Consider the following 27,807-nt stretch of genomic DNA (forward strand, 5'->3'; position numbering starts at 1 on the left):
ACTAAACGAGAAAAACATGCAGCCAAGAATACTATATCCAGCTAGGCTATCATTGAAAATAGAAGGAGAGATTAAAAGCTTCCAGGACAAACAAAAGCTGAAAGAATTTGCAAGCACCAAACCAGCTCTACAGGAAATATTGAAAGGGGTCCTCTAAGCAAAGAGAGAGCCTAAAAGTAGTAGATCAAAAGGAACAGAGACAATATACAGTAACAGTCACTTTACAGGCAATATAATGGCACTAAATTCATATCTCTCAATAGTTACCCTGAATGTTAATGGGCTAAATGCCCCAATCAAAAGACACAGGGTATCAGAATGGATAAAAAAACAAAACTCATCTATATGTTGCCTACAAGAAACCCATTTTAAACCCGAAGACACCTCCAGATTTAAAGTGAGGGGGTGGAAAAGAATTTACCATGCTAATGGACATCAGAAGAAAGCAGGAGTGGCAATCCTTATATCAGATCAATTAGATTTTAAGCCAAAGACTATAATAAGAGATGAGGAAGGACACTATATCATACTCAAAGGATCTGTCCAACAAGAAGATCTAACAATTTTAAGTATCTATGCCCCTAACGTGGGAGCAGCCAACTATATAAACTAATTAATAACAAAATCAAAGAAGCACATCAACAATACTACAATAATAGTAGGGGACTTTAACACTCCCCTCACTGAAATGGACAGATCATCCAAGCAAAAGATCAACAAGGAAATAAAGGCCTTAAATGACACACTGGACCAGATGGACATCACGGATATATTCAGAACATTCCATCCCAAAGCAACAGAATACACATTCTTCTCTAGTGCACATGGAACATTCTCCAGAATAGATCACATCCTCGGTCCTAAATCAGGTCTCAACCGGTATCAAAAGATTGGGATCATTCCCTGCATATTTTCAGACCACAATGCTCTGAAGCTAGAACTCAATCACAAGAGGAAATTTGTAAAGAACCCAAATGCATGGAGACTAAAGAGCATCCTTCTAAAGAATGAATGGGTCAACCAGGAAATTAAAGAAGAACTGAAAAAATTCATGGAAACCAATGATAATGAAAACACAATGGTTCCAAATCTATGGGACATAGCAAAGTCAGTCCTGAGAGAAAAATATATAGCAATACAAGCCTTTCTCAAGAAACAAGAAAGGTTTCAAATACACAACCTAACCTACACCTAAAGGAGCTGGAGAAAGAACAACAAAGAAAGCCTAAACATAGAAGGAGAAGAGAAATCATAAAGACCAGAGCAGATATCAATGAAGTAGAAATAAAAAAAAACCCAAAAACAAAAACAACAACAACAACAACAAAAAAAACAGTAGAACAAATCAACGAAACTAGGAGCTGGTTCTTCGAAAGAATTAATAAGATTGATAAAGGGGTTAGGAGAAGAATAAATGAAACAAGATGGGATTGGGAGGGAGACAAACCATAAGTGACTCTTAATCTCACAAAACAAACTGAGGGTTGCTGGGGGTGGGGGGGTTGGGAGAAGGGGGGTGGGGTTATGGACATTGGGGAGGGTATGTGCTATGGTGAGTGCTGTGAAGTGTGTAAACCTGGTGATTCACAGACATGTACCCCTGGAGATAAAATATATGTTTATAAAAAATAATTTAAAAATAAATTAAAAATACATATATACAAAAAAAAAAAAAAAAGAAAAGAAAAGAAAATACAATACTAAAGTAAAACATCCTTCCCTTCCATCCTTCCAATTCCTAATAGAGCACTACTTTTTTCTCTGGATGTGAATACTTTTCCAGGAGACCATAAGTTGTGGGGGAGAAGAGCCCCAGGGCATGTGGTCTTGACTGGTCAAAACCAGTCATGGTCATCACATTCCTCTTGTTAGTGGCTGGTCTATCTGTGGACATGTAACCACATGTAACATTTCTGGACAATAACATGGGAGGGAAAGTTATTTTAAGGCCTTCCAAAAGAAGGTTTCATTGCTCATAACTAGCCATCAGAATGAAGCAAACACAGACATCAGAGGAAGACAGCTACAAAGAAGCAAAGCCAGATTTCTGGCAAACTCCTAGAGCTAGCTGCCTGACCTCCAGACTCTGTTAAGAGAAAAAGCATTTTATTGCTTGGGTAAATTTAGGAGTTTTCTATTAGCTGTAGGCATCCCAACAGATAGACCAGGTTTTTTTCTTTTTTTTTTTCTAAGTATATAAGAATGTAGGGAAAAAAATACATTCACAACCAGAAATGCAAACATCACAGATTCATGTAAAATGCAAGTTAAGTTTTCCCTGGCCTCTCAGTGCTATGCCTCAGAAATGATGATGTTAGCAGCTCTTCTCATGCTGGTCATTAAAACTGCAAGTGATATATGCTTAAATCACTGGTCTTTATCAACTTTCAACAGAATCAAATGATTACCTACCATGAAAGATGACAGAATTAATACACTAATCTTTTCTTCCACCTTGCCTTCTCTCCTTTTTCCATTTTCCAATTATGTGAGATACATTTTACATAAATCCTACATAATAATTAAATATTCTGTGTATTATTTATAGACTGAAAAACATTTATAATTATATAAACAACTTAATTGTAAATTGAGTACTTAGATCCATAAAAGAAGCAAAATTCTTATTTTCCAAGTGAGAAATTCCCGTGTCAAATTCTAATGTATGTTCTTGATTTCTCTCTAGCTTTATTTCTTCATGAAGATAAACACTCAGCTGTCGCTGTCTTATTTCCCATACTGTACCCTTTCTTGCACATTGTAATTTAAAGTAAAAATTAGTATTTCTCCATAAAGGATATGTGGGTATTAATCTTTTGAGTTCTTGCATTTTTAAAATGGCTTCATTTTAGTCTCACCTGCTGTTAATAATTTATCTGGTTACCAAGTTCTAAGTTCAAAAGCATTTTTTCCCTAAGATCTTTGAAGACATTGCTCCATTCCACTTCATCACCTGGCATTATGTTTCAGATATCTGTTAAATTAATTCTTGCTATCTGTAGGGAAACTTTTTAACCCCACTTAGCTAACCAGTGTCTCAGCAGCTCTTCCCAACACTCTGTACACTGCTTTTCTAGACTTGGTGTCTTCTATCCTCTCTCTCTCACCATTTTGTAATAATTTTTTTGGTGTGGTTGGGGTTGGGAGAGAAACTAACTCATATTCTCTTACAAGATGAGACCATTTTGCCAGCATTTGCTTGAAACTTTATTATGAAAGCTGGCACTAGGAATAAGGTCAATAATTTTTTACTTATGCATATATACAGAGAAAAAGGAACTAATTCTCAAAAGACTGATAAATTATTCACTACATTAGCATTTTGATCTGTTTCCATTTACCCCATTATTTTGCAGACACAGCCAAAGGATATTTCACCAAGAAAATGTATGTATACCTATAGGAGTGGGTGTGATTATTCTATTTCTTACTGATTACTGAGGAATAATTCACTACTCAACTGTCCAGAACCTGTTTGATACACTAGCTGCTAATATGGGTCCAATTAGTAAAGGATGAGACTGTAAGAATCATTTGCTCTTTATCCAAATAGTCACATTTTAATTCTTCTGTTCTCAAATACTATCCTATTTTAAAAATATAATTTAGAAACAATGACTAGTTTTCATTTTCTTGGGAGAATAATAAAGGAGTCTTTCATTTAATTAAATTGTACTGGCCTATTTTGTTTGGTGATGACTTTTATAGGTGTATAGTCCTGGAAAAAAAAAAAACAACAACATTATTTAAATAGCTATAGCAGTGATCAAAAGAAAAGCATGGTGATGAAATGTAGGTGAAACTAAATAAAATCATAATGGGTCTGCTAGGATCTTTTTCAGTCATAATAATTCAAACAGATGAGAGAGAATGGGAACACAAGCATATCATTTTTGCTTAGAGTATTACTATTTAATATGTGTTCATGCACATGTTCAAAAGATTCATTATGATTTTTACTCAGTTTTGGTAGGTCAGTATTTACCAAAATTTGTTGGTGGCATACATGGATATAATTAAAGGTACTCGCTCTTGGATATAGTTAAATGTTTCCATGGTCTAGTAAATACGGCACACAATAATTGGTAAATAATTGGTAAACCTGCTAGAAATTCATAATACCAACTAGTATATTGAAAGCTCTGAGAAGCCACTAACAGGGTATGTTCTGGGACACAAATTTCCAATGCATGGGGGCATGGTTTCTCCCCACACCACAAAGCCATGCTCTGGACACCAGCTGGTGTCCTACAATTCAACTCACTTCTGACACTAGCTACCTGGAGAAATCATCAGATCCCATGGGTTAAGGACTCAGTCCTACTAGGCTGCTCCCACTTCAGATGCCAAATGCAAGCCCAGCACATTACTTGTGTGTGTGTGTGTGTGTGTGTGTGTGTGTGTAATTTTTATTTATTTGTCAGAGAGAGAGAGAGAACACCCTCAAGCACACAAGTAGGGGTAGTAGCAGGCAGAGGGAGAAGCAAGCTTTCTGCGGGGCAAGGAGCCCAATGTGGGACTTGATCCCAAGGACTCTGGGATCATGACCTGAGCCCAAGGCAGACACTTAATGAACTGAGGCACCCAGGCATCCCCACTACTTGTGTTTCTAACTGGCTACATGATTAAAGGTTCCCAAGATTTCCTCCTCAGGTTGGATTAATTTGCTAGAGTAACTCGAAGAACTCAGAGAAACATTTTCCTTACGAAATTACAAGTTATTATAAAGGATATAACTCAGAAACAGCCAGATGGAAGAGAAGTACACGGCAAAGTATGGGGATAGAGCATGGAGGTTGCACCCCTTCTCCAGGCACACTACTCTCTCCAAACTTCCACGCGTTCATCAACTGGTAAGGAAGGTTTCTGAACCTTCTTTTGGGTTTTTACCGAGGCTTCATTACTTAGGCACAATTGATTAAATCATTGCCATTGGCTATTGATTCAACCTCCAGCCTTGTGCCCTAGCTGGAGGACTGGGGGTGTGAATGAAAATTCCAGCCCTCTAAACACCTGGTTGGTTCTCCTGGCAACCAGCCCCCTCACTGGGTGTGGTCCCCAAATCTCCTCATTAACAAAACAAAAGACAGTTACTCTGTGAACTCTGAGCTAGGAACTGGGGACAGAAACCAAATACGTATGAGAAATAGGATCATCTAAATAACAAAATAAACATTTCGTATAATTCACAATATTATACCCACCTATAAATAAACATATTTGACAAGGTTTGACTCTTAATCCCGATTTCACAAAATTATTTAACACGATTTCTTTTTTCCCAACATACTTATTAACATCCTACAGAACACTATTCTGAAGAACAAGCTATTTGCTATACAGATGGAGTAATAACTGAAGCTCTACTAAAATATCCATGTTAAAAATTCTGTCCAGAAATATATTCACTATATTTTCCAAATAATTTCTCTAAAAGCACTTGGTTGGACTGCCATTCTCTTAAACCTGCTCCAAACAGGTGGAGGAACCCCTTCCACCTGATAGAAACTGGTCTTGTCAAAGTCATTTCTGACCTCTACATTGCTAAAAAGAAAAAAACAAACTCCACAATGGTCAGTTCTTAGGGATTATTTTACTGGACCTAATGGCAGCATTTCACAAGGTTGATCATTTTCTACTTCTTGATAGACTTTTTTCACCTTCTCCCAAGACACAAAACTCTTAACACATTGGCTATTTCTTCTCATACTCCTTTGTAGAGTCCTCATTTTCTCCTTGTACTTTCAGAATACCTGAGGGCTCAGTTCTTAGATTGCTTCTTTTTATATTTATATAATACTCCCTTGGTGATTTCATTTAGTCTCAAGGTTTAAAAATATCATCTGTATTTTGACAATTCCAAAATATACATTTCCAGCTTAGCTCTCTCTCCAAATTCCGGACATATCTCTCCTCCTTCTCAACATTGTCTCAAAGTTGATATGCCCAAACCAAACTTCTGATCGTCCTTCTTAAATGTCTTTAACCTGTAGCCTTCCTCATCTTAGTTAATGGCAACTATCTTTCTGGTTCTCCATAAATATCAAGCTTGGAATCATCCTGTTCTCCTTTTTCATGCCTATATCCAAACCATAAGCAAATCTTCCTGGCTCTACTTGCAGATTATGTGTGGCGTCCAAACACTTTCTACCACCTCCACTGCTATCATCCTGGTGTACTGTGTGAGCTGCCGCAATTTCTCATTCCGGAATACTGAAATAGCCTAACTGGCGTTCCTATTCTACTGTTGTCTCTCCATAGTCTATTATCAACACAGCTGCTACAATGATCTTTTTTAAATGTACAGAAGGTGAAGTCATTTATTGCTCATAATTCAGCTATCACATCACATTGCAAGGCCAAATTCTATACAAAAGCCAAAAAGCCCTACATAATCTGTCCTGCTCCCTACCCTTACTACCTTTATGAACTCATCTCCAACTACTCTTCCTTGTTCACAGGCCTCAAGCTACACTGGCTTTTTGCTGTTCTTAGAACTTGTCATACATGCTTCCATCTTCCATGCAAACAATTCAAACCTATGCAAATTCACCTTCTCAGTGAGGCCTACACTGACCATCCCTGTTGATAATTTAGCTTGGCCTTCCTGCCCTCCCAGTATTATGATCCTCCTTTGTGCTACATTTTTTTCTGTAGAGTTTATCATCCAACATAGTAATTTACTTATTATGTTTATTGCCTGTCCCCTTCTACTGGAATGTAAGCACTGGCACCCTGTGACATTATAATGAATAACAATAAATAGGACTACACAACAAATTATCTACTGTAAAGAAGTAAAAATAATTTTCCCTCTTCCTTTCCAGGTTGTTGACTGAGATACCTCTTCATCCACCCCGCCATCTTGTAAAAAAAGACAGGTTAACAGGAGAAAAACAAAGAGATGTTTAATAACATATATACCTCCTGTATACATTGGAGATACCCAGGAAAACACAAGTAATTCTCCAAAATAGTTCAAGCTATCACCTCAAATACCATCTCCAGAGAAATACAAAAGATGTTGGGGTTGAGGGAGCCAGTTATGAAAGGTTTTTGGGTAACACACAGTAAAGGTTGTAACAGGGGTTCAAGTCCATGACTTCTCCATTGGTCAGTTTCTAGAGATTTAGTCGTCCTCCTCCTCCTAGTGCAGAGGGAGACACTCTTACAAATGGAGATTTTCCTTACAAATGTAAATGTCTCCTACAAAAGGCAACCTTGGTTTTCAGAGCTTCTCCCTAGTCTAGTTTTTTTATTTTTTTTAGAAAATTAATCAGCCTAATTCTTTTTTTTTTTTTTTAAGATTTTTTAAATGTACTTGAGAGAGAGAGCACAAGAGGGGAGAGGGTCAGAGGGAGAAGCAGACTCCCTGCTGAGCAGGGAGCCCAATACGGGACTCAACCCTGGGACTCCAGGATCATGACCTGAGCTGAAAGCAGTTGCTTAACCAACTGAGCCACCCAGGCACCTGCCTAAGATAATTCTTAAGGCTAAAAGGCATATTTTGAGCTGGCAAATTCTGCTCTTCACTAGATAGTTCCACCATAGAGCAAGGTCTGGAGAAAAGTTGGGGAGGAATTTGAGTTGCAAAGTTGAGATAAGAGAAGAATCTGAATTTTGTAGAAGGGTCAGAGGCCGCAGGGCAGGAACTTATGTACCCCGTATCTACTGTTATCTTTCACGGACTTTGGTTGTAGTTGATGTACACGTAAATTGCTTCATCCACCCTTTCTGACACCATCTTCAGATGGAAAGAAATCTTGGAGAAGCAGATTAGGTAAAACAAGGACCTATGCCTGATTCCCTGATGCAGTATTTCATCAAAAGTCTGGTAATGATAAAATTTTAAATTACCTCCTAGTATTGCAATTATCTACTGAATTATATTTCTTCATCCGGATTGGATGCTGGGGTTCCTCTTCCCTGCTATTAGTTTTCTTTAAATATCTGATATTCCTTGGACATCTTTTATGAAGGACTACATCAAAATGCAGATGCCGTGAAAAGCAAATTTCCTCAGCAATTACCAATGCCTTCATTAGACATCCATTGTGAATAGAAGCTATGCTTCTGTGTAAGTTGTTGGGACATTTCAACTAGCAGGCACCTACAACTGAATATGTGGGGGGCATGCAGAAGCCATTGTTCCCTACACAAACCCAAGTAAGGAGGCTTATTCTGGGATTGGAATGCTGCCATTACTCACCCTCACCATCCCCAAGTGAAAATTCACTTTACCTCCATTCTTTCTATGGCACCTCAATATCCTCCCTAGGGAGCCTCCCTAGGAATAAGATAATCTGTATCTTTGAAGACTTATTCTCTTAGGCTTTACCCTTAGGGTTTACCTATGGGTAAAGCCTAAAAGCTATCTCAGTAACAGTTTAGCTGGAAGAAAGAAGGTGGGGGGGGGTGACCCAATGCAATTTTTAATGAATTAGCACGATTGAGGATTGACCCATTCCTTCTCTTTGTCTCCTCCCATCCCTACCCACCCAAATCTGAGCCTTAAAACTTCTCCAGGATACCTTGGCTGTGATTATTTGATTTTTCTCTCAATCCAATTCGTTCTGCTTTATACCTTCCTGGACTATCTCAAAACTCCTCTTGTTTTCCAAGCATTTTTATGGCTTCACTCATATCATCTGCCATTGGAACCAAGAGAGAGGAGAAACAATCATGGCTGGCTGATTATATTCAACCTCTCACCTGGAATTGAAGGAACCAGCATTAACATTAATATATAAAACTTTAGAAACCTACTAGTGGTACCAGTATCTTCTTTATGCTGTTTGGCAATGTTCTCTTTTTCCCCCAGTGTGTTCTTTTAATTGCTAAACAAACTTCCATTTCAGAAAATTAAAGTAACAACTCCAGGAATGTACACATTTTTAGTTGTCCTTGGGCAACCTGAATTTTCACAGAACTAATCTCAGAATTGAAACTGAAATTCACAGCACAAAAATTGCCTAAGATCAACCATCAGATCAGGAGTTAATTATACCAATTCTAGAGCACCAAAAAAAATCTCATGTCTACTATATGCCCTATAGCATCCAATTCAAGACATATTCAATCCAAAAAACTTGAAGAATTACAGAAAGGTGTTCAAGACAAAGACTAAAAGTGTTTTATATATATAAATATATAAAATATATTTTATATATATATTACTGTTTTGTCTAGAAGCAAAAAAGAGACGGACAGATTTCATGTGTTGATTTGTGTAGGGAGTATAGATTAAGCTACTGCAATGGTCATTTTTTAAGTACAGAAGAAAAAGTATAAGTTATGGAGGAAACTTCTATGTTGATTACTGGTCTAATTTCCAGTACCTTATCCATCAAGCCACACAAGCACACACACCACACACACCCTTACATTACCTACGTATCTTTTTGATATTTAGTTTATACCTTAAGTGCGTAATGACTCAGGGTCCATTTTTTCAAAAATTATGCAAAAGACTCAAAAGGGAGATTTTTTAAAAAAGAGAGAAAAAGAAAGAGAAAGAAAGAGGAAGAGAAAGAGGGGGTTCAAATACATGTTCAGAATGGGAAAAACAAGGAATAATCAGGCCCTAAAGAAAAAGGGGACAGATGCTAATAATATAAAGTTAACCCTGACTTGAAAAATATTTTTTCTTGCCTCGTTTGTTCTATTGATAGGATACAGATGATCTTTAGTCCAAAATTCAAGGTATGGCTATTTTCTGATTATCAAACAAAAGTAGTAAGTATACCTTCCAGAAAATAATTTAGATACATAGATTTAATAGAATAATTTCATCTTCTTCAGAGTTTTCAAATTAAAGATTATAATCAACAAATAGAGCTTTATGCAATGTCTCATCTTTTCCCCAATGAGGCCTAAAAGAGGAAAGAATACTTGCTCCTAGCAAGCAAATACAACAAAATTATAATTAACAAAATCTTTGAACTACCAAAATTTGTGAGGGAAGGAGGATGATAAGAAAGTAAGAGAAATTACCAAATGTCAAACAAACAAGGCTATATCAGGGTTTTCAGGTTAGTCAAAAGTAACTTCTGGAATATGGTCTATGGTCAGCATAAGCAGCCCCATTATTTATATACCCTCCATAGCTCTAGAATTACAGAATAAACTTTTAACAATAAAATGAAAACCAAGAACATCATATTGTAAATATTATATTTCTCTCACTCACACACAATGTTGTATGAGACATTTACTAGTTTTAATATGTATCCATAGGATTAATACTCGTATGGAGTATAATGCAAAAAGTGCTGAACTAAAGAAATAAGTCTATATGAAAACAAAAGCACACATTTCTTAGGATTTAAAAATATTGCACATAATAAGGTTGCACAGAAATTACTGGCTGTTTTTACAAACAGAATGAGGTATTAGTCAATCTCTAGATAAAGATGAGTGCAAAGAAGAGGAACCACACACACATAAAAAATACATAAATCCATATAAGACTTAGAGCGCCAACAACAAAGAAAGAAATGTGAAATGATATATAAATTAGCTATAATTTCAACACTACAAAATCATTAGCCAGGGACCAAGCATGTAACAATCTCTTGGTAATATTTCAAAAGTTTTCAACTTTCTTTCAGCCAAATGGCTATGAGCAATCCAATCATTTCACTTATTCCAATTTTACTGCAGAAAGGTATGGTTCTGTGGTAAATATTAAATCATGCCTTTCTAAAATTTTCAGTGGAAAGATACTGCTATCCTTTGCTGAATGACTCAATTACAGTTTTGTGTACATTTAGCAACCCAAATCAGAGATGCCGCAGAGCATGCAATTTTAAATTAGCAAAGGTTTCACTGCAAAAACCATTCAAGTTCACACAATTTAAATCTACAATAAGTTTCAAAGTTTAACCTTTAAATATATATCAGGCAAACTCAATCTTTTCTTGGTAATAAAACTGGCCACGCAAGTAAGCCCAAGGGCAAGTAGAGAAAAAAGACCAGGCAGAATTATAGTATCTTTTTTAAAGAATCTTTCCTATCAGGGAAATTAATAATTAGCTATTTTCTACTGAGTGTTGCTGAATTTGTCAAAAACATTTAAATACATTTAATATCTATATCAAGTTAAGTGAAATCATGCACTTGTCAAAATAGTTCACAGAAAATTGTTGCATCAAAGGGTATTGAAGAAAAGTCAACTAGTTGGCTTTAGTGAGAACAGAAAATAGTGAACTACTGTCCTGAACAGTCAGTGTATGTAGTAACCATATTTCCTCTTCGTTGAGTGACAGTCCTGCAGTGCTTGCTAGATCCGTGGAATCTATTTTCAGTCTGTACTGTATGCCGATTGGTGGTGTCAAAACCACTAAAAGAAAACATTTTCTCCATATCTTCAAACATGTCATCAAACAGTCCACCTCCAAAAGAAAACTCCTGGAAATGATGTCTTTGTCTACTGGAACCATCCTGGCGTGTCTGGAAGTGATTCTCAAAATGCTTCTTGGACCGAGTGTTTTGGTTTTGACCAAAAAACCCAAAGTCTTTAAATAAGTCATCAAAATTGAAGTTAAATGATTGCTCAAAAGGACTTCCGTTACCTCTTTGTCCTTTACCATTAGTAAAAGCATTGTGTCCAAGTGTATCATACTCTTTTCGCCTATTAGCATCTGAGAGTGTTTCATATGCTGAAGAAAATAAAAATACTTTAGTAACTTAAGATAATGAAAATTGCATATACCCAAACCTCTTCAGATAAGTGAATTCAACTCTCTATTTTAAGGAAGAATTTCATACCACCAATAAAACCAAAACATTACAAACATAGGAAAAAAAGTTAAAATGAAAGTTACAAAAGGCAGGGCTTTTGTCCTACTTACTGTATAGTATCAACTGTCAGAATAATGCCTGCCCCTAGTAAATATCCAATAAATATTTGTTAAATGAATGCTACCATCACTTACAAATAAGCATGTGGGCAGCAATTATGCAGTTATTTTTCATATTATTTGGGTAAAAACATTACTTGTATTAAAAAATTTAATGGCCCAATATAACCAATCAAGAATTCAGATTTTTCACTTCCTTACTAGTTGAAGTGTTAAAGTTTATCTCCAACTCTCTACTCAATTACCTCCACCACCATTAGTTACTGAATTCTCAGGTGGTCCAATTTGTTTTAAAACTAGTCTTAAATCAAAATTTGTTTAATATTTTTCCTTCAAAGATAAATGTAGCTTTTAAGTATAGATCAAGTAAGAAAAAAAACAAAACATTTCAAAGTCTTTTAAAATTTTTTATACTTAGTATTTTTGTATTTAATCTCCATATTTGGTAAAAACTGTTCCGTAAGTTAGTTTCTAAGTTTTGGGTATCTAAAATTCCTTTTAACTTGGAAACAATAAGCAATTTCATACACAACAGAAGAATAAAGTGATACATTTTTAACAATTTAAGATCTATACAACAATAAAAATTTATTCTACCACTCAGCCATCCATCCTGGAATCAAAGTAATTGTGGTAGGAAGATAGTCTCAAGAATCTCACTTTATTTAAATGTAGACCCCATTCTGCCACCCATCATCGCAGTATCTCCAAATACATACACTTCTTAGCTATCATTCTCCCTTACTAGTTAGTATCTGTGAGACCTCAGAGATAGCCATTTACTTACCTTCTGCAATCTCTCTGAATTTTGCTTCAGCATCAGGGCTCTTATTTTTGTCGGGATGGTACTTCATGGCCAACTTGTGAAAAGCTTTCTTGATTTGGCGCTCTGATGCTGATTTTGGCACACCTAAGATATCATAGTAACTTTTTGACGCCAAAATTAATTCCGTTATCATTAAAATGCAGATTGCAAAGACGAAAACTGACTGGGGAGTAGCCATTTCTAAAATCCTAAAAAAGAAAAAAAAATTATCCATGAAGCTAATCTTAAGACTTTTTCTTTTAAAAGAAACCCAGTGGGGTGCCTGGATGGCTCAGTCCTTAAGCATCTGCCTTCAGCTCAGGTCATGATCCCAGATTCCTGGGTTGAACCCCGCATCGGGCTGCCTGCTCAGCGGGAAGCCTGCTTCTCCCTCTCCCATTCCCCCTGCTTGTGTTCTCTCTCTCACTGTATCTCTTTCTATCAAATAAATAAACAAACTCTTAAAAAAAAAAAAAAAGAAATCCAGTGAACTTTTAGGATACAAGGTATATTTAATGCAGTATCAACATGTTAAGCATATAATAAATATCCTGTGCTTGTTCCCATGTTATTTCATTTCACAGGTTTTATTATCTCTATGTTGGTTGTAACTTTTTTTTTTTTTTGATAGAGATAGACAGTAAGAGAGAGAATACAAGCAGAGGAGCAGCAGAGGGAAAGGGAGAAGCAGGTTTCCCACCAAGCAGGGAGCCGGATGTGGTGCTCCATCCCAGGACTCCCAGAACACTGGGATCATGACCTGAGCAGAAGGCAGACCCTTAAGACTGAGCCACCCAGGCGCCCCTGGTTGTAACCTTCTTAAATGCAAATGTTAATTCAACCAAATTAAGAAAAAAAATCTTTCTTCACTTTACCTTTTCACTAATACTCTGTGGTCATACACAGAACAGTAACAAAAGTATTCAATGACTTTTTTACCAACAGACACTGTGAAGACTTATCATTTGTAAACAATGTAAAAAGGGTGCAAAATCCGAATAATTTTTAAAAGGATGTCAATTTTCCTTTCAAGAATCCATATTCTAAAAGGATTAAAAATAAAAGTATTTACTTCAGGGGAAAAAAAGTACATTACCAAGATAAACAGCCCAGTATGTGTGAACTGGTAATCCTCCCTCCCTAAGAAAGCACCAACTTCAGCTTTCATTTCGGCAAGGTCAGCAAAGATTGCAAACAGAGAATCTCAGTTATCATATTAATATTGACAATATGATAGAATGTAATGATTTTTTAATTGTAAGATCCCAAATATTTAACCAAAAAACATGTATTAATGGGTTTTGTTAAAAACTCGTAATGGCGGGGCGCCTGGGTGGCTCAGTGGGTTAAAGCTTCTGCCTTCGGTTCAGGTCGTGATCTCAGGATCCTAGGGTCGAGCCCCGCAGCATCGGGATCTCTGCTGGGCTGGGCGCCTGCCTCCCCCTCTCTCTGCCTGCCTCTCTGTCTACTTGTGATCTCTCTCCCCTTGTCAAATAAATAAATAAATAAAACCTTAAAAAAAAAAAAAACAACCTCGTAATGGAATTATTTCTGCTAAGCCTACCAGAAAAATAAACTTTCATAGTCTAGACTTTAGATAAGTTAAATACTTATGTTCAAACTTCCCCGAAGTCATTTAAATATTTCCCTGACCTTAAATAAGTTTTACCTAAGAATTCAACTTGGAATTCTAGATAGTATAGATTTAATGACTTAGGATGCAAAACGAATGTGATCCTGTTTTTTGAACTCTGTACGAGGAGTTAACAACCTATGATGACATAACAAGGCTGACGAAAGACACTATGGTTTGTGGAAACTGCTTGCCTTCCTCTCCTGTGGCCTCTTCTGAGCATAATTAGCAGACGGATTCCTCCTTTCCAAAGAGTTACTCATACTCACGGGTACTAAAGATCAAGTACAACCTCCTCGTTTAAAGAACGCAAACCGAGCGAGTACTGTGGCCGCCAGCAAGACTGCAGGTACTTTTGTAGTCAAAGGGCGGGTCTAACACTGACAGGCACACTCCTGGTTTTAATAAAGCTTACTCCACAGCTCAAGTTTATTATCTGACACTTTTTTAGTAGGCCCACTTTCGTATTATACTGACTTCTCCCCAAGAGGGACCCATCGGACGGCGGCCTGGGCCTTATTCCCAGAGCCGACGGCCGGCTGGGTTGCACCGTCCAGCCTTCACCCCAAGACGACCGATACTCGTCCGGTCCGTCCAGGCACCGCCCTCACCGCTCTTCTCCGCCCGGAGGCCAGCCCTGGGAGGAGCTGTCCGACGCCCGAAAAAGCCGGCTGCCAACCCAAAACACAAAACGCCCTTATCTGTGGTTTGGTCATCTCCTTTTTCCTAAACCCTCAACAACACCATGCAGCCTGAAGCCCTTGCGACGTCCGTGGCGGACGCCGAGGCCAGGTCAGGCCACAAAGACCGGCCGAGGCCTCGAAGACGCTCAAAACACCCTCCCCGCGACCCCGGCCTCATCCCTCATCCGCACCCTCCGACTGCTGCTGCTCCTCCGCAGAAGAGGCGCCGGCAGACTGACGAGCGGCTCCACACCACCCGGCCCCTCGCCCGGGTCTCCGAGGCCTCCCGCAGCCGGCGCGCGCCCCAATCCCGCTCGCACACAGACCTAGCACTCCTCCAGTGGCCGCCGCGTCCCCTCTCAACCCGCTCCCCACGGGCCGGCGGCCGCTGCTGCCGCCACCTCAGGAGAAGACCTACACGAAACGCTTCCCGATTGGCTCCTGCTACCCCACCTGACCCTGGCGCCCTACGCGCACGTGGAAAACTGTTGTGGCCGCTCAGCCTGTGCATCACTTCCGGCCCCAACCTCCAGAAAGGGTGGTGCTGAAGCCAGCAGAAGCGGAAGTGAGTCGACGATTGCGACGCCTTTCCGCTCGGCCGATTCTAGCGCAGGCGCAGTGCCTCGTGAGGCCTGGATTTGCGCCTACATCTTGGCGAGGAGGTTCCCGGGCCCTGTCGCAGGCCCTGATTTGGGGGCGGGGGGGGTGGCCACCCGAGCGATGCCTCGGTATTGCGCAGCGATTTGCTGTAAGAACCGTCGGGGACGAAACAGTAAAGACCGGAAGCTGAGTTTTTATCCGTAAGTTGTCCCTGGAGCAGAAGCGTCAGCCTTACCTTTGGACCACGGTCCTGTGGCGTCTGGGGCTAGGGGTTTGAGGTGTCTGGAAATTCGGCCTCTGCACTCCCAGCGTGTTCCTTCACTGCGCCGGGGGAGGACGCGAAGCCTCGAATTTAGTTTACCTAGAAATGGGTCCTAACTGAGCAAGGTCACGGGGCTGTTGACGAGGTGTAGGGGCCTTTTGGGGGTGTTAAAGAAGCCCTTAAAAATGTGCAGTTTGGGTGGTGCAGCGTGGTTTTCGGAGTGTTTCCCCCACCTCAGCTGATCTCCTGTGTCATAAAGGGCGTTAACCACCACCTAAGGTACACCTCAAACCTGCCAAGCGGCAAGGTGCACCCAACAGTTAACCTGCTCCTTCTGTGAGGTTACACAGATGTTCCTTAATTACATTTTTCTCCCGAGGAAACTAAGGGCTTTCAGAAAGGTTATTGAAAGTTTTGTGAGAGAGCCGGAATTACAACCTATCTCCTGCTCAGGGCTCTCTGTATACTCTTCATTCGTACAGAGAACAGGGTAACTGTTGTGCCAAATTCCTACTGCCAGGAAATAGTTCCGTGAAACCACAGAAGGACTCGTTTTTATTTAGAAGAACAGGGAAACAGTATTGTGTAGGAATTTAGAGTCCAGGCTCCAGAGCCAGACTCCGTAGGTTCAAAACCTGGCTCCATTACTCTAGCTGACTGTCTTTCTGCAAATTATTTGAACTCTCTATGCCTAAGATCTTTCACCTGTAAAGTGGAGATATTAATCGTACCTACTTCATTTAGTGTGTAAATAGGTAAAGGAGCACTTGACATTCAGTACGTGCGTAATATACATGAGAATCAAAATATTTACAATACTCTATTTCTTTTTTTCTTGTTTGTGAAAATAATTCATTTAGCTCTAACCTGGTCGTCTTTTAACTCTCTCAGATTTTTTTCCAGCTATTTTGTGAGGTCTGTTTATCTTTAGACCAGAAGCTCTCTGTTGATGGACACGGTTGCTTTCCATTATCTTTTTTTCTTTTTTAAGATTTTATTTATTTATTTGACGGAGATCACAAGTAGGCATAGAGGCAGGTAGAGAGAGAGGAAGGGAAGCAGGCTCCCTGTTGAGCAGAGAGCCCAGTGTGGGGCTCAATGCCAGGACCCTGGGACCATGACCTGAATTTAAGGCAGAGGCTTTAACCCACTGAGCCACCCAGGTGCCCCTGCTTCCCATTATCTTAACTAGTGGGAAGAAACCTGATAACCTGAGATAATTCACATGAGGCAGTATTTCCAGGATTGTTTCCCAGTTGAAGCCCACAAGATGCAGAGAGGGGTTTGGGGGGAAATGCTAGTATCTCGAAAGCTGTGGCTCTTGAAGGTTTGTAACAAAAAAATCATGTGGAACTTGATTTAGCCCCATTTCCCAGATTTATTCCGCCTTCATTTTGGGGGGGGGGGGGGGAAGATGACCAAACCCTGACTCCCAGATTCTTTAAATCTTTCCATAGTTACTGTTTTTAAGGAGGGAAAAATGTCAGAAGAAGTCAATTATAAAGATTTTTTTTTCCTCAAAATGTAAATTTACTGAAACTGGATTTTTTATGAATTTTTTTATTTCCATGTGTAATCTGCCAAGTAAAAGTTGAATCAGTTTTATTTCCCTAATAGCACCAGACTTGAAGAATTGAATTTGTTAATACTAACACTGTAGCAAGCTGTACTGTATATAAATTTGAGAATTCAGCTTATGTGTGCTTGTAGTGTTGAGTTTATACTGTGATTATTTTGTGCCTTTTTGGGAATTAATAAGCTGGTGAAACAAAATTACTGAACAAAATGAACTACTGCAAAGATAACTAAGTTGTTTAGGAAACTTCCTATTCCAGAAGATTGCTTAGAGGTTTACCCGCTGAGAAAGCATTGCACTCTAGTTACAAACAAGGATATTCATAGAGTGATTTTTTTTTAATTGTTTGGTAATATAGTATATAGGAACAATAGAAACAATTTACAGACAGCATCCTTGTACTTGAGATCACATGTGAAAGTATTGTAAAGGGCATATTCTCAGTTTAGATGTAGCAGTAAATGTATGTACTTTTCTATGGCTAACAGAGTTCAGGTCCTCTGAAAAAAGCTCTTTGTCTTTAAATGCCTTTTCTGGTTATGTCTCTTATACTTATAACCTGAATTCTTTTTTTTTTTTTTTTTAAAGATTTTATTTATTTATTTGACAGAGAGAGATCACAAGTAGGCAGAGAGGCAGGCAGAGAGAGAGAGAGGGAAGCAGGCTCCCTGCTGAGCAGAGAGCCCGATGCGGGACTCGATCCCAGGACCCTGAGATCATGACCTGAGCCGAAGGCAGCGGCTTAACCCACTGAGCCACCCAGGAGCCCTATAACCTGAATTCTTGATGTGTGCAAGGTTAAGGAATTTTCAAACCATGTATGAATGTTGTATCTGTGGTGAGAACTTCAAAGATAGATCATTGATTTTTCCATATAAGGGTATTGGGGTTAAAAATTATTTCCTATAAAGTAGCCATACTCCCTTTTCCTTAGCATCTTATAAAGTTATCAATATTTGCCGGGATGGAGTAAGGCATGCTATTATAAACCATAAACTAAATGGCCGGGATTGAGCGGGAATGTGTAATTGCTGCTTTTTGTATGAGAAACCTTAAGTTACCATTTTTTTTTTTTAAATAGGATATTAGACTGTCTCATGAAATCATTGAAAGAAACAAATAGTGTTAACTGTTTAATACAGTTTTAACTGAAACCTCTTTAGACTGGTAGGAAAAAATTTTCTCTCAGAATTTTTCATTGGCCCAGTGTTGCCTATGAAATACGTTTCAGTGTGTTAGCACCAACTCTAAAGGTTATTGTTGGCACAGGAACAACACATGTAAAGAACTGTCTTACCTTTCTCTCTATTTTCTCCTTCATTTATTTCATGTTATAGAATATCTGAGTGTTCTTTATAACATGTTTAGTTCTTGTGTCAGTTTTCTTTCAAAACTTGAATTTTAGGGTTCTCAGTTTGGAAATACTAGACTAAATTACATATGGGTAGAATTGAGGCTGACTGTGGTAAAGTGAATAGAATATTAGTGGTTTTATAAGATTTAGTAGTGACTGTCAATTAATTCACTTGTTTGAACTAACAACTTATTTTTTAAATGTTAATAAGAGCCTAAAGTTCAGTACTTCCTTGAATTACAGACAGGACACCATTTCACTTGTGTGAGTATAGATTACATTTGAATGGCACTTTGTAATTTATATAGTTCCAGGCAAATATACAACAAAATAAAAATAAAATGTAATCCACAGAAAATATGAGTAGATTTTATCCTTTGTTGGAACACATATTTTACTCAAAGGGACTTGTTATATTTTACCAGCCTTTTTTTTTTTTTTTTTTAAGATGTTATTTATTTAGAAGGAGAGAGCGTGCATGTGCATGTGTGTGCAGGAGCAGGAGGAGGGGTAGAGGGAGAGAGAGAATCTCAAGCAGGCTCCATGCTCAGTGCAGAGCCTAATGTGGGGCTTGATCCATAACCCCAAAATCATGACCTATACAGAAATCAAGAGTCAGATGCTCAACTGTCTGAGCCACCCAGGTGCCCTTACCAGCCATTCTTCTGAAAAGCTTTGTCTTATAGCTTAGTCATCTTTACTGTAGAGATGATGTAGTGATGCCATGAAGATGCTCTTACATGGTGTGGATGGTTGCCTTGCTTTTTTGCAGCACTCAATGCACAGATTACCTATATATGCCGTCCTGGAATTTGCAAAAAATACAGCAAAGTTTTCCTTTTTTAATTTCAGGTTTCCTCTACATGACAAGGAAAGACTTGAAAAATGGTTAAAGAATATGAAACGAGATTCATGGGTACCCAGTAAATACCAGTTCCTGTGTAGTGACCATTTTACTCCTGACTCTCTTGACGTCAGATGGGGTATTCGATATTTGAAACAAACTGCAATTCCAACAATATTTTCTTTGCCTGAAGACAATCAGGTATTGGAGGAAGAACATAGAGGAGTGGGGGATAATGCTCAGCAGGGTGGTAGGTTGCAGGGTGGCAGGTAATGAGGTTAAGGGAGGGAGCGGGAAAGGTGACTGCTGGGAAAACATACTTAAAAAAGGAAGATTAATTTATACTTTCACTAAAAGTGTGGTAATTAAAAAAATTTAAACCATTAAAAAAATTTAAACTGAAGAACAAAAGATAACATATGTAAATCATTGAGTTATTAACATAAGTTAATGATCTAAGATTTTGTTACCAGTCTTTGAGTGATCTGAAATATTTCCATCATGTATTGAATATGCTTAATACTTTTTAAAAAAACACTTTAAAGTATGTTTGGGTTGTTAATATGCTTAGAACTATTTTTTAACTGTGTAAATTGACCAATATACTGCTCAAAATTATAATTAAATATTCAGAACTGACTAATAACAGAATGAGGTTAGTGAGGACATCTTTAGAATTTGAAAATGTTATTTTCTAGGAAAAAGACTCTTCCAAAAAAAAATCTCAGAAGAAAAAATTAGATGATGAGAAAGAAGTGTGCCTAAAAGCCAAGTCACAAGAATCATTTGCATCAAATGAGCTAAAGAAAAATACTGTTAATACAGATATTCTCCCTGAACACACAGAATTACTTAATTCATCTACCTTGGTGAAGCTACCAGCTCCAAAACCAGAAGGTATACAAAATAACATATTAACTCTTAATCTGGTTAAACAAGATATTAAAAAACCAGTATCTACCTTGGAAACATCAGTTACCCAAGACATAGATATAGGTGGTTTTCACACATCTTTTGAGAATCTAAATTCTACAACTATTACTTTGACAACTTCAAATTCAGAAGTTATTCAGCCATCTTTGGAAACCCAAGAAGTGTTTGAAATAACTACAAATCATCTTGCTAACCCAAACTTTACAAATAATTCCATGGAAATTAAGTCAGCACAGGAAAGTCCATTCTTATTCAGCACAATTACTAAAACAGTTGAAGAATTAAATGCAAATAAAGAATCTGTTATTGCCATTTTTGTACCCACAGAAAATTCCAAACCAATTAATTCTTTTGTATCTACTGAAAAAGAAACCATGGAAATGGGAGATCTAGACCCTGAAGGCTCCTTATATAAGGATATAGACTATGAGACAGAAGTCTTACAAATTGAACATTCTTACTGCAGACAAGATATCAATAAGGAACATCTCTGGCGGAAAGTCTCTAAACTACATTCAAAAATAACTCTTCTTGAGCTACAGGAACAACAAACTCTTGGAAGATTGAAGTCTTTGGAAGCTCTTATACGGCAGTTAAAACAGGAAAACTGGCTATCTGAAGAAAATGTCAAGATTATAGAAAACCATTTCACAACATATGAAGTTACTATGATATAGAGTGTGAAGAGGTTTTAATGCTATGGCTTATATGAGCTTTTGCAGCCAAACCAAATTACATGTAAAGTGAACTTTTTCCTGTATAAGTTCTCATCTTAAGCTAAGAAAGTGTTCTAATGTTAAAAACTGCATCCTTTTCTTGTAGTGTTCATTTTTAAGAAAAACTAGAGTTATTGGGCTGTAGAGAACAAATTTCTCTACTTGGTAATCTTCCAAATTGAAGTAGAGTGAATAAATAATATGATTCTTTAAATGAGAGAACATGAATATGGTGAAAGGAGCCCAGAAGACAAATTGGGCTCAGGTATCCGTCCTGATTCTACCATTGGCATATCACATGGGCAAATTACTATTGAGCCTCAGTCTGTAATCTGTAAAATAAGGGCACTTACTAAATCTAGTCTGTTTAGTTTCTTTTCTTTCTATTAAGATAACTTTCTTAATAGAACAACTTTTTTATAAGGTAATATATCCATACATAATACTATATGTTGGCTAGTATTTGATGTTATTTACTGTTGGATTATCCTCAGAATTGAATTCCGTGATGTTTGATTGTTGACTACAGTTATTTGTAATAATAAAGGAAAGTACTCCTTTTATTATTTATTCCATTTTAACTAAAATAACCATCCATTAGCCCAGTTTGTGGGAGAGGTACTTTAAGCTTAAAACAGTATGTTATTTCAGTACCTTATATGTAGCTGACCATCATAGTACATAGTCACTTAATCTTAACATTCTGTATTTAAGGTTATAAGTTATAAACCAAAAGTTTTAATGAGGTTAATTTTTTAAAAATCTATATATTACTATATTTTAGAAATCAGCTTTTATCTATTTAATGTCTAGCTTTTTAAAATGTGTGCTTTTGTTATTTTTTAAATTACAGAATGATAGAGTAGTACTTGATATTATACATGCCCACTTATATATATTTTATTAAAATTTATAAGCAAGAAACTATAGATAAGTGGTAATGTTCTTAGACAAGTAGAAAGGAATGATGGTGATATAAATAAAAGTACTGCCTCTCTCCGTACGAATTTTTTAAAATGTGAAAGCAGACTTAGTGGGAACAACAGAAATGTGAAAAATAATGATCTTCTAAAATTGGCAGTTAATATAATTAAATGTTACTGATAATATTATTGAGCAAGTTCCTATCAGCCTGATTCATACTTTTATCATCTTGTTTTATAAAAAATACTATTAACTGTTTCGGAGGGTTTTGAGAATTCTGTGAGTAACATGTTTTTGGTTCTGGAAAATAGGAGGTGCTCAATAAATATTAGTTGACTGTGTACCAAATAGTATACTGATTATTTTGTAAATTCATGGTGATTATTTTTGGCCACACTTTAGTTTTTTCAAGCTAATAAAATTAATTGGTATTTTATAAATAAGTGCTAAATACAAATGTTGATTTAAACATACCTTTGTTATGTGACCATGGGAGGAAAACAAACCCTTAATTTTTTGCATAAATTATGTGCAGATAATTGGTAGAGTTAATAAGATGTTTTTAAGTATTCCCATGTTGCATTTTATAGTACTTCTTTAAAATAAATAGTACATATGAAAATAACCTTGATAAGTCACTATAAAATAATGTTCCAATTCTGTTTTTAATTGTGTAGATTGTGTTTTCTCTTTAAGGTTGTAGTTTACTCAGGAATAATTTAAACTAGTTGTGTTTCTTTAATCTTAATAAATTATAAATATTTAAGATATTTACTTGGCTTGCCTATATTCAGTTCAGGATGTTTCCAACCTGTTAATTTCTAAATATATTTGGGAGTTCTGTGCTACTTTATTTCTTAGTTGGATTATTATAGGGTCTCTTAACTAATCTTGCCAATATTTTCAGTCCCTTCCATATCATTCTGTATTCTCCTGTCAGCTTTTTACTTCAGCTGTAGATCTAACTATATCTCCACTCATTGCTTAACTTTCCCAACTCAGAAATCTGAAATTACCCTTGAATACCTACAGAATAAAGCCAAACTTGTTACCATGTATGATCCTCTGTGATGTGCTTCATCCTGTGTTCTAGCCACAGTGGACTACTTAGCGTTTTATATAGCATTTTCCAAACATGCCATGCAGGTGACTTTCTTCATGCTTATTTTATTCCCTAAATTCAGCCAGTCAAAATTGCAGCTTTGGTTGAATTTTGTTTCTTTTTTCCCAGTCAAAATTGTTTTCTTTCTGCTCCTCCAGGGGTTTGTTTTATAACATTGTAACAGTGTTTGCCTTTACACTTTTTTGTATCAGATATCTATGCCTGTTCTACTAGATTGTAAGCTTTTTAAAGCAGGGTTTTCATTAATCACTAGTTTCTTTGACAATATAATTTACTCAATAAATGTTTGGATGAATATTTTGAATTTGCCTACTTGTTTCTTGTCACTTAAAATCAAGAACCTTCTTACAAGATGGGCCCTTGATACCTTTAGAATGTTTAGGGAAGGACATAGATCTTCACGTAATCTTCGAAAATTCCATGTCTTCAGTGGACAGTATAATTTACCAAGTATCTGCTATGCCATCTCTGAATTGATTTTCTTGTGGAAGGCTATTCCCACTCCAAAATATTTTCTGCTTTCTATCCTACATAATTAAAAAGGAAGTAAGTCCAAGTATGGCTATAGAATGTATCTTATTCTATATTCTCTTGTGTATTCTACTCCCTTAACAAGAGGTGGAATTTATTTCTCTACCTTTTTTAATCTGGTGGGCTATGTGAATCCTTTGACCAATAAAATACAGTGAAAGTGATACAGCCAGCCAATCTTCGACCTTAACTGGCCTGGCAGCTTTCACTTCCTCTTTGGAACAGTATCTTAGAATGCCAGATGCCCTACAAAATGTGTGATAACCCTGAGACCATGCTGGAAAAGCCAAAGCCACAGGGAGAGGCTCTAGAAAATGATACATCAGACACATTAGTGAAGAAGCCAAGAAGCAACTCAGTTTCTATTACAGAATTGTGAAAGACAGTAATTGAAGACAAAAGATCCCTGGAATTTGAGGAGAGGGTGTGAAGACGTGTTAAAAAAATGCAATTAATCTTAACAAGTCATCCCACAGAGCTTGGCCTTTTCTAAACTGTCAAAAAAGATTTTATTCTCTAGAGAGGATGAAACAGATGTTCTTCAGAAAAGATAACAGGCAGGGATGCCATACTGAAAAGGTATTAAGTGGAAGTTTGTAAGTTGAATTATGAGCTCCAACCCAGCCTCTTTCACGTACTTGGTTTCCAGAACTATGGCAACCAAGCTTACAACCTCTAGTTTTCTCTTGGGAATTTGACACACTCATGAGAAAAGAACCAGATTTCACATCGGAGATTCTGAGTCCAGCTAAGCCACTGCAGCAGTGATAATTCACCTCTATTGCAGCAAAATCACTTGAGAAGTTTTAAATTTTTTTCCTTACCCAAATTAGCTAAATCGTTCTGGTATAAAACCTGAGTATCTGTGGTTTAAAAATTTCTCTCATTATTCTAGTATACAGCAAAAGGTGAGAATCATTGCTTTATAGTAAAGCTTATGGAAATGACATCCCTGAGTACAGAGATTTTCATCATTGTCCTGCCAACTGACAGTCAACAGTCAACTGAAAGTTAATATTAAAGATAGCATCAGACACATGAAAAAATGTTCATCATCAGGGATGAACATCCCTAGCCATCAGGGAGATTCAAATTAAAACCACATTGAGATACCACCTTACACCAGTTAGAATGGCCGAAATTAGCAAGACAGGAAACAACGTGTGTTGGAGAGGATGTGGAGAAAGGGGAACCCTCTTACACTGTTGGTGGGAATGCAAGTTGTGCAGCCAATTTGGAGAACAGTGTGGAGATTCCTTAAGAAATTAAAAATTGATCCTCCGTATAACCCTGCAATTGCACTACTGGGTATTTACCCCAAAGATACAGATGTAGTGAAAAGAAGGGCCACCTGTACCCCAATGTTCATAGCAGCAATGGCCACGGTTGCCAAACTGTGGAAAGAACCAAGATGCCCTTCAACAGACAAATGGATAAGGAAGATGTGGTCCAAATACACTATGAAGTATTATGCCTCCATCGGAAAGGATGAATACCCAACTTTTGTATCAACATGGATGGGACTAGAAGAGATCATGCTGAGTGAAATAAGTCAAGCAGAGAGAGTCAATTATCAATGGAGCATAACAAATAACACGGAAGACATGGGGAGATGGAGAGAAGGGAGTTGAGGGAAATTGGAGGGGGAGACGAACCATGAGAGACTATGGGCTCTGAAAAACAATCTGAAGGTTTTGAAAGGGCAGGGGGTGGAAGGTTGAGGGAACCCGGTGGTGGGTGTTATGAAGGGCACATATTGCATGGAGCACTGGGTGTGGTGCATAAACAATGGATTCTGTTACACTAAAAAGAAGTTAAATTTTAAAAGGTAGCAAATAAGAAGAAAGCTGCAATTTAGAGAAAACACTATGTAAGTAGAAGAAACATTAGGGGAAAGAATCCAACTATACCAAACATTTACTGAGAAGTATGTTGCATGCTAGAAAACAAAAGCAGTACTTTTTTTTTTTTTAAGACGAATATTAATGAAAATAAAAAGAGCTGTAGTAATTTAAAATGTGGTATTAGGGACGCTAAGGCAGTTTTTTTGTTTTGTTTTGTTTTTTTAAGATTTTATTTCTTTATCTGACAGATCACAAGTAGACAGAGAGGCAGGCAGAGAGGGAGAAGCAGGTTTCCCACTGAGCAGGGAGCCTGATGCGGAGCTTTATTCCAGGACCCTGAGATCATGACCTGAGCTGAAGGCAGAGGCTTAACCCTTTGAGCCATCCAGGCGCCCCAAGGCACATTATTTTTTAAAAATCAGAACTTCAGACACAAAAGGAGGATCTTACAGACTTTCAGCAAGGGAAAAAACCATAAAGGGTCAAGAATAGAACAGCTTCAAATTTCTGAATGGCTACACTGGAAGCAAGAAGACAGGAGATCAATGATCTGAGAATTCTGAGGAAAAAAGATTGCCAAGGTAGAATTCTATATCCAAAGTCTCAAAATATTGCCGCCTCTGTATCCTCTAAAGCAGCTTTTGGAAAATGCATCCTACAGAAATAAGGCCATTAAAGAAAATCAAGAGAATGGCTTCTAAAGTTATTTCCTAGATGGTAATTTATCATTCAATTGCTCTAGAGATTAGAAGAAAAAGGAAATCCATACCAAGAAAGAAGCTGAAGGAATTACAAGTTCGTGGTTAGGGGAGGTCCCAACATAACAGCCTGATCACAGGCCTACAGAGCCACCAGTCCAAACTGCAGTCAGACTCCGTCAAACTTGAGGTCAAAAGGCTCAAGGACAGAGTTCTTCAAGAAGATGAAAACTGATAGAATAAGTAATGTGTTAACACCCTCAGAGGACTCACATATCTGGGGTAGAATTGAGGGTTGAATTAATAATAATTACAAAGAAAACGATACAAACAAATTAGAACAAATGTTAACACGAAATATGTAGAAAGGTCAAGCCATCATATCTTAGTACAAACTGTATTTACATAGTGGAAATAATGCAAATGAAATACAAACACCAATACATTAGGAAGAAAGGTGTGTGTGCATTCATGTTTGTGCTGGGGCCAGGAGCAAGGAGTAGGATGAAGTAATTAAAGAAAGCCAAGTTCTCATCAACCGTGATGGAATATCAAAAGATAATGCCGAAAGGCAAAAACTTTAAAGATAGCAAATTAAACATGTTGAGATAAATAGGTAAATACATAAAGAATCCAGATATATCAGGGCTCCTGGGTGGCTCAGTGGGTTAAAGCCTCTGCCTTCGGCTGGGGTCATGATCTCTGGGTCCTGGGATTGAGCCCCTCATTGGGCTCTCTGCTCAGTGGGGAATCTGCTTCCTCCGTTCGCTCTCTCTGCCTGCCTCTCTGCCTACTTGTTATTTCTGTCAAATAAATAAATAAAATCTCTAAAAAAAAAAAAAAGAATCCAGATATATCATTAGAAAGATTTGACTGAAGAAATAGAGGACTGCAGTTTTTTTGTAACAAGGCTTAAAGGATGCTGACTTTTTAAGCATATTTTTAAGACTAATGGGTTTTTCTCTATTCATCCTTTAGGACTGACCTATTCATTATTTTATCTAGAAAGTCTTCATTTGCTTTTCCAAATGCCCTCTGTATTCAGTCTATTAGCTACCTTTACTTACCCTTGTCATAATACCTATCTTCCAGTATCATTATTGCTTTACTTGTTTTTATACCCCCAGTATAAATTTTCATGCCTTCAGATTGTAAGCTTTTTACAAGCTTTTAAGCTTCATTGTGTAGCACAATTTTTTCTTTCTTTTTTTTTTTTTTTTTTTTTTTTAGATTTTATTTGTTGGGGACAGCATGAGCAGGGAAAGGCAGAGGGACAGGGAGAAACAGACTCTGCTGAGCAGGGAGCCTTTTGCAGGGCTCAGATCCAGGACTCAGGGATCATGACCTGGGCTGTAGGCAGATGCTTAATCGGCTGAGCCACCTGGGTGCCCCTAGTACAATTTCTAATACAGAATGGGAG

At 37.5% G+C, this 27,807-nt stretch overlaps 2 protein-coding genes across 5 annotated transcripts; one reads left to right on the plus strand and one right to left on the minus strand.

Annotated features, from left to right (window-relative positions):
* Positions 1-10,156: 10,156 nt before the first annotated feature.
* Positions 10,157-15,962, minus strand: DNAJB9 (DnaJ heat shock protein family (Hsp40) member B9). Of its 4 annotated transcripts, none has more exons than XM_032871327.1 (3): positions 15,818-15,962; positions 12,649-12,875; positions 10,157-11,660 (listed from the first exon to the last, which is right to left on the minus strand). In XM_032871327.1, the coding sequence occupies exons 2-3, from the start codon at positions 12,863-12,865 to the stop codon at positions 11,209-11,211; spliced, it is 669 nt and encodes a 222-aa protein (XP_032727218.1). In that variant the 5' UTR covers positions 12,866-12,875; positions 15,818-15,962; the 3' UTR covers positions 10,157-11,208. The 4 variants fall into 4 exon arrangements, with proteins under 4 accessions (XP_032727218.1, XP_032727208.1, XP_032727204.1 ...); XM_032871317.1 differs by lacking the exon at positions 15,818-15,962 and adding an exon at positions 15,309-15,387; XM_032871313.1 differs by lacking the exon at positions 15,818-15,962 and adding an exon at positions 15,174-15,387.
* Positions 15,689-23,618, plus strand: THAP5 (THAP domain containing 5). Its single transcript, XM_032871308.1, has 3 exons — positions 15,689-15,782; positions 19,627-19,819; positions 20,317-23,618. Exons 1-3 carry the CDS (start codon positions 15,703-15,705, stop codon positions 21,226-21,228), a joined length of 1,185 nt encoding a protein of 394 aa, XP_032727199.1. The 5' UTR covers positions 15,689-15,702; the 3' UTR covers positions 21,229-23,618.
* The last annotated feature ends 4,189 nt before the right edge of the window (positions 23,619-27,807 follow it).

This window comes from Lontra canadensis, unplaced genomic scaffold (genome assembly GCF_010015895.1).
Source record: "Lontra canadensis isolate GAN:19392208 unplaced genomic scaffold, GSC_riverotter_1.0 scaffold2, whole genome shotgun sequence".
Taxonomy (NCBI): Eukaryota; Metazoa; Chordata; class Mammalia; order Carnivora; family Mustelidae; genus Lontra; species Lontra canadensis.

Bases quoted from the DNA above. Each gene is read 5' to 3' on its own strand.
- DNAJB9 (XM_032871327.1), bottom strand. From the start codon at position 12,865: ATGGCTACTCCCCAGTCAGTTTTCGTCTTTGCAATCTGCATTTTAATG. The intron at 11,661-12,648 runs GTAAGTAAATGG...TATTTTCTTCAG, and splicing joins ATTCAGAGAGATTGCAGAAG to CATATGAAACACTCTCAGAT.
- THAP5 (XM_032871308.1), top strand. From the start codon at position 15,703: ATGCCTCGGTATTGCGCAGCGATTTGCTGTAAGAACCGTCGGGGACGA. The intron at 15,783-19,626 runs GTAAGTTGTCCC...TTTTAATTTCAG, and splicing joins CGGAAGCTGAGTTTTTATCC to GTTTCCTCTACATGACAAGG. The intron at 19,820-20,316 runs GTATTGGAGGAA...GTTATTTTCTAG, and splicing joins CTTTGCCTGAAGACAATCAG to GAAAAAGACTCTTCCAAAAA.